This window comes from Palaemon carinicauda, chromosome 1 (genome assembly GCF_036898095.1).
Source record: "Palaemon carinicauda isolate YSFRI2023 chromosome 1, ASM3689809v2, whole genome shotgun sequence".
In the NCBI taxonomy this organism is placed as follows: domain Eukaryota; kingdom Metazoa; phylum Arthropoda; class Malacostraca; order Decapoda; family Palaemonidae; genus Palaemon; species Palaemon carinicauda.
Window position 1 is genome coordinate 260,487,326 of NC_090725.1, and position 12,414 is coordinate 260,499,739.

At 42.6% G+C, this 12,414-nt stretch overlaps 1 protein-coding gene across 1 annotated transcript in view; it reads left to right on the forward strand.

Moving 5' to 3' along the window:
• ctrip (E3 ubiquitin-protein ligase ctrip) overlaps positions 1-12,414 on the forward strand; it is a 113,639-nt gene that overhangs the window by 18,550 nt on the left and 82,675 nt on the right. The window contains 1 exon segment of the mRNA XM_068389555.1: positions 8,201-8,322. Coding sequence (XP_068245656.1) covers positions 8,237-8,322 — 86 coding nt within the window. The 5' untranslated portion in view covers positions 8,201-8,236.

Sequence of the window (12,414 nt, forward strand, 5' to 3'; positions counted from 1 at the left end):
CGCTCCCCGAGCCGTAAGTATAGAAGTGGATCTCCCGGTGGCGCCTGGATCTACGTATCTTCGCGGGAATCGAAGGTGCTTCGTTCCCCAGACCGCCAGTCCAGTGAACGGTCCCCAAGGCTGCCGTCCAAGCACAGCCTTGACCCTCGCGACCTGGCTCGCAGGAAAGACCTCTCGAGAAAGCATAAGTCCTCGAGGCCTCCGGTTCACCCCGCCCAGCGGGGGGAAACGCGCTTCTTGCCAGGCAGCCTGGCCGAACCAGCCCAGCTGGTGCGGCCTTCAGGTCGGAAGGAACGGTTCCCGCTGTCGGGTCAGCCCACGGGAACCGCGCCCTCAGCACCTAGAACCTTCGGGCGTACGAGAGTCCCCGCTGAACCAGCGGTGCCTGCACTATCCCGAGCCCCTGGTACGGTCTTACCCGCAGATGAGGTCCAGTACCTCGGCAGGACGGCGCCCCTGGCCCCAAGGGCTAGGCGTCCAGTCGGCGTGCCTGGTAAACCGGCTCCCCCGCCCCAGGCCGAGACCTCTGCTGACGGAGGGGAGGGCTCCCCGACGGAGGACTCCGCCTACAGGAGAGTGGTTAGCCTGATCAGAAGGCACCACGAAATAGCAGAACCTGCAGCTACGGATGGAGATTCCTGGAGGTCAAGCCTGCTGAGAATCATGCAAACTCCCTCCCAACCTAAGTCATCCCTAGCACTCCCTCTGGCCCGAGATCTAGTTCTAGGGCAAGAGTACATTGACAAAGTAGTGGCCAGCAATGCCGAGGCTCCCAAGACCCAGAGTGCCTCGAAATTGCTCAAGGTCCTCAAAACCCAAGGGAAGGTCTATGTGCCCGAAGGACGTCGCCCAGGCCCTTGTAAAGTGGAGACAGCCGTGGACATTCCGAGTCAAGGCGTCTCAGACGACAGAGCCTCTTCGGCCCCAGTCTGTTTCTCACCAGCAGAGGCCTCCATGATGGAGGAAATGTCGCGAGACTTAGTTAACGTCTCCTCTTGGCTGGACTGGTAGGCTTCCACGTTGGTGGGTGTTCAAGCCTCCTTCGACCCCGAGGACCCTGATCAGCAAGGCCTAATGAGGGACCTCATTACCTCTGGGGGTAAAACCCTTAAGTTCCTGACCTATCAGTCTCTCGCCCTTACAGCCAATTGGGTTCTCCGTAAGCGAGACACTGTTCTAACGAAAGTGTCTCGGAAGGTACCAGACAGGGAGGCGCGAGCCATTCGCAGCCTGCCCCTGTGGGGAGTGTGTCTGTTTCCTCTGAAAGAGCTAGAGACCATAATGGAAAAGGTCTCGAAAAAGAAGGAGGTCAACGTCACCAGACCGGCAACTTCTAGGAGACCGCCCTACAAGAGGTCCGTCTCGGATAGCGCCGCGACGCCCCAAGCCTCTTCCAGCGCTACGAGGAGAGAGGCCCCCTCTTCCTCCTGGTCCTCAACGCCGCAACCCTCCCGCAGGGGAGCTGCAGCGCCCTCAAGCTCCTTCAGGTCGGGTTAGTCCGCTTCTAGGAGAGGCAGATCAGGCCGCCCCTCTGGAAGAAGGTAGAGTGGGAGGCCCCCTATCCCCGCCCAAGCCTCAGACATTGGCAAGCATGGAAGGCTCAAGGGGCAGAGCCTTGGACAGTGTCCGTCCTAAAGGAGGGCTACAGACTCCCGTTCCTGACGAATCCACCCCCCTCTTATTCCGGCCAACCGGACGGAATGGCTAGCTCCCAAAGATCCGTTAAAGAGGACCGCCCTTCAAGAGGAGGTATCCTCCATGTTAGAGAAGGGCGCCATGGAAGAAGTTCCTCTCCCAGGGCCAGGTTTCTACAGTCGCCTGTTCCTGGTGGAGAAAGCGACGGGGGGTTGGAGACCGGTTATAGATCTGTCAGCTCTCAACAAGTTAGTCAAGAAGACGGACTTCAAGATGGACACTCCAAAGTCAGTCCTACTGTCCTTGAGGGAGAAAGATTTTATGATATCCGTCGACCTCAAGGACGCATACTTCCAAATTCCGATCCACCCCTCGAGTCGGAAGTTCCTCCGGGTGAAATGGGGTTCCCAGATCCTGCAATTCAGGACTCTTTGCTTCGGTCTGTCAACAGCGCCCCAGGTGTTCACGAGAGTCTTCACGACTGTCTCAGTGTGGGCTCACGAACGAGGCATCCGCCTTATCAGATACCTGGACGACTGGTTGCTCCTTTCCGCCTCAAAGGCCCTCTTGGAGGAACAAGGGAGAAGTCTCCTCCATTTTTGCAGAGATCTGGGGATTGTAATCAACCCGAAGAAGTCAAATCTATCCCCGTCCACCAGAATGAACTACTTGGGGATGACATTGGACACCATTCAAGGAAAAGTTTTCCCTTCGGAGGATAGGATAAGGAACCTCAGGCACATCATTCAGCCGTTCCTGTCAGAACAACCCAGGAGAGCGAAAGACTGGCAGAAGCTGATAGGCCACCTGGTCTCATTGGAGAAACTAGTTCCCCAAGGGAGAATAAAGCTCAGATCCATCCAATGGAATCTCAAGAACCTCTGGTGCCAGACGGACTCACAACGAGTGCTAATTCCAGTCCTTCCAGACACGAGACCCTCCCTGGAATGGTGGCACTGCCAGTCGAACTCCCTCAAGGGGGTGCCCTTCGGGACCAGCCCTCCAGAATTATTTCTGTTCACAGACGCCTCCAACCAAGGATGGGGAGCCCATTTCCTCGACGGAACGGCACGAGGTACCTGGTTGGAAGGGGAAAAGCAACTCCACATCAATATCCTGGAGTTGAAAGCAGTCCAGAAGGCGTGCTTACACTTTGAAAGTCTGCTAAAGGGAAACACCGTAGCGTTGATGTGCGACAACGCCACAGTAGTAGCATACATAAAGAAGCAGGGAGGCTTGAAATCGAGGGAGTTGTGCGATCTCACCATAGAGATTCTGAATTGGGCAGAGGAAAATCACGTGGTGTTGTTAGCAAGGTTCATTCCTGGGAAGAAAAACGTTCTGGCCGACGGCCTCAGCAGAATGGGCCAGATAGTAGGGACAGAGTGGTCCCTTCTCCCAGAAGTAGCCAGGCTCATCATTCAGCGTTGGGGTTCCCCGGTGATGGACCTCTTAGCAACAAAACTCAACGCCCAACTCCCAGTCTATTGCTCCCCTGTACCAGACCCGAAAGCAGCCTTAGAAGATGCCTTTCAGCACAAGTGGGACAATCTGGATGTGTACGCTTTTCCCCCTTTCACGTTGATAAGACAGGTGCTCAACAGAGTAAAGACCGCCCGAAACCTAAAGATGACTTTGGTAGCGCCCTGGTGGCCGGAGAGAGAGAGGTTTGCAGACCTAAAGGACCTAACGAGTCAACCGCCTTGGCCTCTACCCGCCAGGTCAGACCTTCTGCACCAGCCTCACTTTCTCAAGCTCCACGACAACCCACTCTCCTTTCGTCTTCACGCCTGGAGACTATCCAGCGGCTCCTGAAGAAGGAAGGTTATTCTCCCTCCACGGCTAAGAGAATGTCGCTATACCTGAGCAAGTCGTCAGCCGCGATATACCAGGCAAAATGGGCCTCCTTCACGAAGTGGTGCTCTGAGAGGCACATTAGACCTCTTAAGGCCTCTGTCCCAGACATAGCAGATTTTCTGGTGTTTCTTAGGGACAAAGTAGGAATGTCAATTCCAGCCATAAAAGGGGTTCGAGCCGCCTTAGGCCAAGTCTTCCTCCTGAAGGGCATCGACCTGAGGGCCTCGAGACACATAGCGATGCTTGTCAAAAGCTTCGAGCAGTCTTGCCCCCCTCAGGCGAGGAGGGTGCCCCAGTGGGACTTAGCCAAGGTCCTGAGGATGCTGTGTCGTCCCCCCTTTGAACCCTTGAAGGATATCGTAGACAAAGATCTCACCCTCAAGGCCGTCTTCTTGCTGGCCTTGGCGTCCGCTAAGAGAGTGGGAGAGATCCATGGACTGTCATACGACGTCTCTCATTCAAAGGGGGTGGAAAAAAGTATCCTTCAAGTTCGTGCCTTCTTTTGTGGCCAAGACTCAGAACCCAGCAGTCTGGGACCCGAGGTTTGAAGGTTTCTCAATTCCTGCCATCCCTAAGACAGGCAATGCAGAAGACTTAAAATTGTGCCCAGTGCGAACAATTAGGAAATACCTGGAAAGGACAGCGCATCTCCGACCAGGCATCAAGAGCCTCTTCGTTTCCACAGGTATTAATAAGAAACAAGTTTCCAAAAACACCATCTCCTTCTGGTTGAGACATGTTATCGCCAGAACCTACAAGGAGGTTGGCATGACAGTGCCAGGCACTCCCCGGCCTCATGACATCAGGGGCCTGAGCACCTCCTTAGCCTTTGAGAAAAATATGGCAGTACTGTAGGGCAGATCCTGCGAGCAGGTACTTGGTCGAACCAGTCAACCTTTACTGCCCACTACCTCAAGGACTACTCAAGAAAATCCTTGGACGGGTTCTCCATTGGAACAGTCATCTCCGCTCTCCAAGCGGTGTAACGGTAAAACCCCAGGCGCATTCAAGACTAGCGACCGGTAGGCACAAGTGCGGTTTCCTACCTCCTACCCAGTTGCTTAATTGCCTCTTCGGGGAGTACCATCTGTTCCCAGAAAATAACACATTCTTCACGGCTACGCTTCGAGAAGGGACGTCAAAAGAAGTTTTTCAAAATGTGAGTACTTAGACACTAACGTGAATTTTTGTGTAGTTACCCTCGCTTCCGCTCTCTAGTAGGTCCCGTTATCCATAAGCCTCTTGGCCTCCACGGCTGGGTCAGTGGGTCAGAATAGCACACCCTCCTCCTAAAGTGTAAGTCTCCTAAGAAAGTAGTTCGAGGTAAGTATTTGTGTTGGAACAAATCAAAAATTTTGAGATTTTTATTTTTCCTAACATACTTACCGAGAACTACTTTCGGGTAATGGCCCTCCCTTCCTTCCCCGAGTGCCTCTCTTCCCTTGCTAGCATTGTGCTAATTCAATAGAACTTAATGAGGATGGTGACCCAGCCAAGCAAGCGACCTACCTTGATCCTACCCTCGGGGCACATTCCTTGATGCCGGGGGTAAGGCTACTTAGAGCGCGGAGTGGGGGGTAACATACTCAAAACTCTGGTCGATGGAGAGGAGATCACCAGTGACTCCTAAGAAAGTAGTTCTCGGTTAGTATGTTAGGAAAAATAAAAATTACTTAAAATTTTTGATTTTTCCTAACCATACAAACCTTAGCTATTTACACATAGCCTATTTGGCCGCCAGCCCTGTCCCCCCGAGACAACTCATACCTCTAAGTGAAGTGAGGCAGCTCACCGGTGTGTGGAGGGGGGAGGGGTAGCTAACTACCCCTCCCCTACCCCCATGATAACTAGCGCGGGGGGTAGTTTAACCCTCGTTAAAATCTAATGGCTCGTCACTTCAGCTACGCCGAAAGTAAACCCCTATGTAAATAGCTAAGGTTTGTATGGTTAGGAAAAATACAAATTATCTTCGAATTTGTCATATTTACAAGTCTTCACTCTAGCTTCATCATGGGCATACGCCTACAGTGTTTGTCTCTTCCGGAACTTGGAGGATTGCCTAATCCTGGGAGGCTCTGAGAGAACCCTTCTCCACTGAGACAGGATATCTCACTTGAGAAAGGTAGCACTCCCCTTGCTCCAACAACTCCATCTGCTGGTACATCAGTGGCAGAGGTTACTAGTTCATTTAACATTCCAGGGGCACCTAGTGCCAAGTGGTCTCTTTCACCTTTGGTCAATTGCCTCTGGTGCCAATGAGGGAAGAGGCCAAAAAGGACCTAGAATGATGGCTGGATGAGTCAAACCTTCTGATGGATTCCCTCTTTAGATGCAACTCCCAGAACTCCTATTATTCACAGACACATCTAGATAAGGTTGGGGAGCTCAACTCCATCAGCATACGGCATCAGGGCTCTGGTCTGAGTGGGAGCTTTTCTAGCACAACAGCATTTTTGCCCTCTTCTAGCCGGTCATTCGTGTGTGTTGATGAACGACGCCACCATCATGGTGGCCTATATAAGCAAACAAGGAGGTACCATGGCACTGCAAAATTGCCAACTTGAAGTAGAGGCATTAGTGGGCGGAGCCCAACTTCTATTTCCCTGACAGCCTGCTTCATTCCAGCCAGGAAGAACAGGGTATTGGACAAACTGAGCAGGAAATCGCAAGTGATGGACTCGGGTTATTTGTGAGTCCTTGGATATCAACCGAGATCCTGACTTTGTGGTGTTTGCCACCATTATTCCTTTTTGTATCCTCACTGCTCCAAATTACAGACCTGAAGGCAGCACTTGAGGACGTGTTCTAGCACCTGTGGGAAGGCCTATACGCCTATGGTTTTCCACCGTTTTGAATTATAAAAAGCATCTTGAATCAAGTTTGAGCAATACCCAATCATCTTGATTTTTGTGGCTTTGAAATGACAAGTAGAATATTTCCCAGATCTTGAACTTCAGCTGATGGTGACTTCAGGGGAATTACCTCCTCTTTCTAACTTGTGCGAGTAGATATTTCTTTTGCTGAGCTTTCTATGATCATATGTAGTTTTGAACAGACTTGCCCTCCAGTTGAAGTGAAACCTCTACCTTGGAACATGAGCATGATTCTACGTTCCCTGTTAACTGTTGAGGCTATCCTCATATAGGGACCTTGCCTTTAAAATGGTTTTCCTGCCTGCTTTGTCCTCGGCTAAATGACTCCATGAGCTGCATGGTCTCTTTTAAAACATCTCCCATTCAAGGGAATGGAGGCAGGTCTCGTTTTCCTTTGTTTCCGAGGTTGTTGCCAATTCCAGATAATCATCTTTTCAGATCGCGATCCTGAGAAAGGTAACTGATGGTTCTGCTGAGGCGCTATCACAAGCGTACAGACACCATTAGACTACACCTGCAGCATCTTTTTGTCAGAGCACATGAATCCAGAGGCATAAGCATGACTTTGCATTTAAAAAGAATCTCTGTGATCCAGGGAGTGGAAATGTCCAAAGGATGTTTACTGACCTATTACCTGTGTGGTGGATGTGACCTACATATCCCTAGACATATATGTCCAAGGCCTATCATAGGTGCACAGCAAATGTTATAGCTGCCTCGGCTCCTTTTACAAGAGCATTAGCATTGGATCGAGGGCAAAGGTTACCTCTAAGTCTCGATTGAAGGTGGAGAATGACTTGCCTTTTCTTTACCTTTGAGGATTCTCCTCTCTTGGGGTACAGCTTCAAAAACCTTGTCAGGTGGACTTTATTAAGATGCAGCTAAGCCTCACTCAGCATGTAACTATTCTCTACTTGGGTATAGAAGTGTCATTTCTCCACACTCCCTATGAGGGGGGAGTGTGACATAACCAAGCTAGCACAATTATATACTGTTTAAGCTAGGTTTGTGGCACGAATATTCAGCTTGCAACAACCCTTGTTGCCAGCGTCGTGGAGCTATTGGTCTGCATGTTGGTAGGATCCTTAACTCTTTCAGCATCCCAATGCTTGAGTTTTAATTACTGTATCCCAAGATAAGTTTTCAGCCAGTTGAAACAGGGACTTCCTCCCTCCTACGGGTAAGTCTCCTATGGAAAGGACGAGGCTTTGTATTTGTGTATTTATGTAAAGGACTCTTGTTAGTATTGTGAGTAACAATCCTAATTACTGTACTTCCAAATTTGTCGTAGTTAAGAAAGAAGGTGTTTTGGGTTTCATTTTCAGATGTCCTCCCCCCCCCCCTTATAGGGTTAGTGTAGAGATTAAGTATACTTGATCAGATGTAAAAAAGAAAAGGAAATGTTAGAAAGGAGGAAAAATTATCTTTTGAGGCTGTAAACTCTGGTTAAACATGTTTCCAGAAAGTGGAAGGGGTACATGGACAAACCATAATTAGGTAGTGGTTGTGCCTGCATGTTGGACAATCTAAATTTTTTCCTGTGGCTTGAAGTTAACCAATCTTGGATTTTTTAATCTTAGGAAAAAACAATTTGTAAAGGTGTTGAAATATTTTTTGACTTCAATTCCCTTGGTGTATAATGTTCAGTATTGGGTTTAGATAAGATAATTAGTTTTATTAATTGTTGGTAGGTTATACAGTCGACTTAGTTTATATTTAAAAGGAGGGAGGTGTTAAATATAATGATACCCTTTTATTTATTTTGGAGGTGTTGTAAGTTTAGATTTAAAAGGAGAGAAGTTTTAAGTAATGGTATGATTTTGTTTATTTTGCAGGTGTTGTTGGCATGATTGGGTTTGAGATCAGTGCCTATGGCGGAGCGCGGTGAGGGGACCGCAGGGGGGTCACACTCACGAGCCACCACCAGTGGGGCCCACACTGCCGCAACCAGAAACAGGTAGGATTATTTCCAATATGTGCAATTTACTGGTTGTATGGAGTGTTTCTTCTTACACTCTAATTACATTACTAGAAAGATTAGCATGCCTGGTCTTAATATTAGCTTTTGGAATGCATGCCATTTAGCTCTTGAATGTTTGCTAGATTTAATTGCAGAATTAGTTGGGTAAAACCTGCATCCCATTTAGATTAACCCTTATGGTGGAAAGCTTGTGCCGTGAATTGTGTCATTACATGTATTATGAAACATTGGTTTAAACCAGTACATTATGTAGAATGTGTGTACTGCATAAACTTTGTGTATGAGAACAATTGTGCATGTACTGTACAGATAGTATTTTAAGATAGCTTATTGATGGAAAGACTATTTGAGTAGCCTTTCACATCATGAGGATGTATAGGTAATTTTGCAAATTTTAGAACAATTTTTTGTTCAATACAGTATTTGTGTAAGCCTTATTAATTTACGATATTGTATTGGAATAGTCATACATCAGTGTAGTCGACCGTATTGTTTATTAATGCTTTCTTAGAAACGGTGAGTCATTTTGTAAGCATGCAACAGATCAATCATTAAAACTTTGAAATAGTGTAGTTAAATTTTGATACTGTTGCAAGTGCTGTACATTGTTGCAAGAACTAATCCTGTCTGTGATTGGAAAACCTGTACAGTACAAGGTAAATTGGGTACTGATGCACTATTTATTAAGGCACAGGTATTTGTTTGAATGAAATACTGTATAAAACAAAATTATTTTATTTCTAGTTATAGAATAGTGCAAGTTACAAGTACTGTATAGTATGTATTATCGTGAGTTTTGAAACGGTATATCTGTCCCAGGCGTCTCACACAATATTATGACTCCAGTGGAAATGGAGATGCTTGAACGTAGAATTATGGTTGTAAAATTATATTCAATGCCCTATATTTTGCTTTTGTTAGGTAGAACACAAAAAGAACAGGAATAGTGTCATTTGCTGAAAGTTGAACAAATGTGTTATATAGTTGGTGTTGTTGAGCCTGGAGGCCTAAATTTTCACCCTAACCCCTCATTATTTTGCAAAACTTAACCACCTTAATATTTGAATGTATTAACATAACTTGTATTAATATCATAGTTACAAAGATTGGCTACTGGATGGCTTTTATCGATCAAAGCTTTGCTGAAAAATGTCAATCCCTCAAGGCTTTAGATTATGACCTCTTTGAGTTTATATACAAGAAGTCATTTTCAGATTGCATTAATCTTAGTGCAGCATTTACCAGTATTTGGAGTGCAATACTATTAAACTATTGAAGATTATTTGGAGATCTTAAAGTTTGTCATCTTCTAGCTGCAATGAATAGATTTTTATAAGTTTCTGAGAGCAATGTAGGTTTTAAAGCTGTGTGATGGTTGTGTAGTCTGTCAGTTGGAAAAGGATGTTAGAAGGTGTAGGTATACTGCATACTGGCTGATTGTTTATATTATCTATTTTCGATAATATTTTTGTCATATTTTCTGAAAAATGAAAATTTTTCAAGGTACTGCACTGACTTATAAACATGGTGAAAAAAAAGATGTCCGGGGATATTTTATTTAGACTCCTACGCTTGTCTGCAATACCTCAGTAAATAAATTTTCATGTTATGTGATACATTTTTATGTTTAAAAAATTTTGATTGCATTGTTGGAAGAGGGAATATTTTCAGCAAATTAATAGTAAGGGTTGTTTATATATTGTATATATTTTTCTTCAGTGCCTGTATTATTCTGTAATATTTTGATTATTGAATACTGTAGAACATATTCAAAACTTTGCCTACAGCATTTCCATCATTTCATGTATCAGTGACATTGCATGTACTTTACTCTGTAGTTTTCTTTTAGGTAAACATAATTTTCTTGTGCACAGTAGAATGTTTTTTTGTGACCACATTGTATTTGTTACTGGTTCAACGTTCTTTTTACTTTCGAACTTTTGTCTCTTGCAGACGTATGGGGATAGATGATGAAGGCATCTTCAATTACCAATGAGTTTAATTCAAATTTAAGGGAGGTGTTGGACCAGGTAGTTGTAAATGAATTATCTTTGTTTTCAATATTTTTGACCTTTGTGACTGAGAACAACTTACAATCCAAATTTTGTTTACTGGTTTAAATGTAACAGCTTGGGTTGGGAATATGTTAGGTTTTATACGATGCTCTTATCATTTTGATTATTTTAATAGTAACAAAGTTTACAGTTGTATTATTGTAATGTGCATAGATGATGTCAGAGATCATTGGATGACTGTTAAATATTCGTGAAATATTTCAAGTTTCACAAAATTAATTTAGGTGATCATTTTAATAAAGATCTGACTTATACTACTAGATAATGGAACTATTTTAGTCTTTCTCATTAATATGGAACAAGGCTATTATTTATTCTTTTAAAGTTAGTACCGTGGTGTAGAATATTGTATGTTATAGATAGATTATCAACAAAAATTTACTTTATAAATCATCAGAATGTTTCAAAACTAAGGCAATGGTGCTTTGAGCTTGGCAGTAGTTCTTCCCTTATTCTCTTTGAAACTTGCTTTTATTATTGCCAATAAAACTGTATGGGGAATTGTATAGAGTTGAAGCATTAATGGCCTTCCTAGACTCAGTGATTGAGCTTGGCCCTTAAATACTGCATATTTATCCCAAACCATAACTGCTGTAGTTTTCTGTATATAGGCCTTTAGGCAGATAACAAGAGTATAATTTCACAAAGATAGTAATATTTGTGTTAGTATATCCTAAATACAGTATAAAAAAATATTAATATTAAACTAATTTCCAGTTTGCATAATAACCAGTTAATTTTTTCAAAGATTCTTCATTGAAACAATGTCTAGATTTTTTTTTTTCAAAAAATAGAATTGTAGCCTAGAAAGGATTAATTTCTCTCTTGGGCTAGAGAAAAGTTTTCCTAAGGGTTACTATAAGATAGAATTTTGAGTGTTTATCACGATTTTTCGTAATTTTATTTCTAGTTTCTATAGTAGATTTATTTTGAGTATGCCTTTGTTAGGAATGCCATTGGGTCGGTGATTTTGTGGTAATTTGATATTAAATGGAATTTGTGGCTTGAGTAAATGGGAATCACTAGTTATTGATAGAATTACCATTAATAAACTAAATTTTGTAATAAATAAATATATATATATATATATATATATATATATATATATATATATGTGTGTGTGTATATGTGTGTATATATATGTATGTGTATATATATATATGTATGTGTATATATATATGTATGTGTATGTATATATATAATATAATTATATATAATATATATGTATATATATATGTTTATATATATATATATATATATATATATATATATATATATATATATATATATATGTGTATATGTGTTTATATATATATATATATATATATATATATATATATATACAGTATATAAAGATATATATATATATATATATATATATATATATATATATATATATATATAAATAAATATCTATATATATATAAAAAGATATATATATATATATATAAATAAATATCTATATATATATAAAAAGATATATATATATATATATATATATATATATTATATAAAGATATATATATATATATATATATATATATATATATATATATATATATATATATATACACACATAAAGATATATATATATATATATATATATATGTATGACACTAGCTAAGCTACAACCCTAATTGGAAAAGCAGGATGCTATAAGCCTAAGAGCTGCAACGGAAAAATAGCCCACTGAGGAAACAGGGAAATGAGTAATCTATAAGAGAATTAATGAACAATTAAAATTTAATTATTAAAAGAACTGACATTAAAATAAATCTTTCAAATATATAAACTATAAAAGCTTCCAAAAACAAAAGTAAAAGAAATAAGGCAGAAAAGTGTGAATATACCCTCAAGCAAGAGAACTGTACCCCAAAACGGTGGAAAACTGGTTAGGAGGCTATGGCACTACCCGAGACTAAAGAACATTTTAATGCTAAAGTGTCCTCCGAGAAGAGCTGCTTACTATAATTATCAATATTCAAATAAGCCA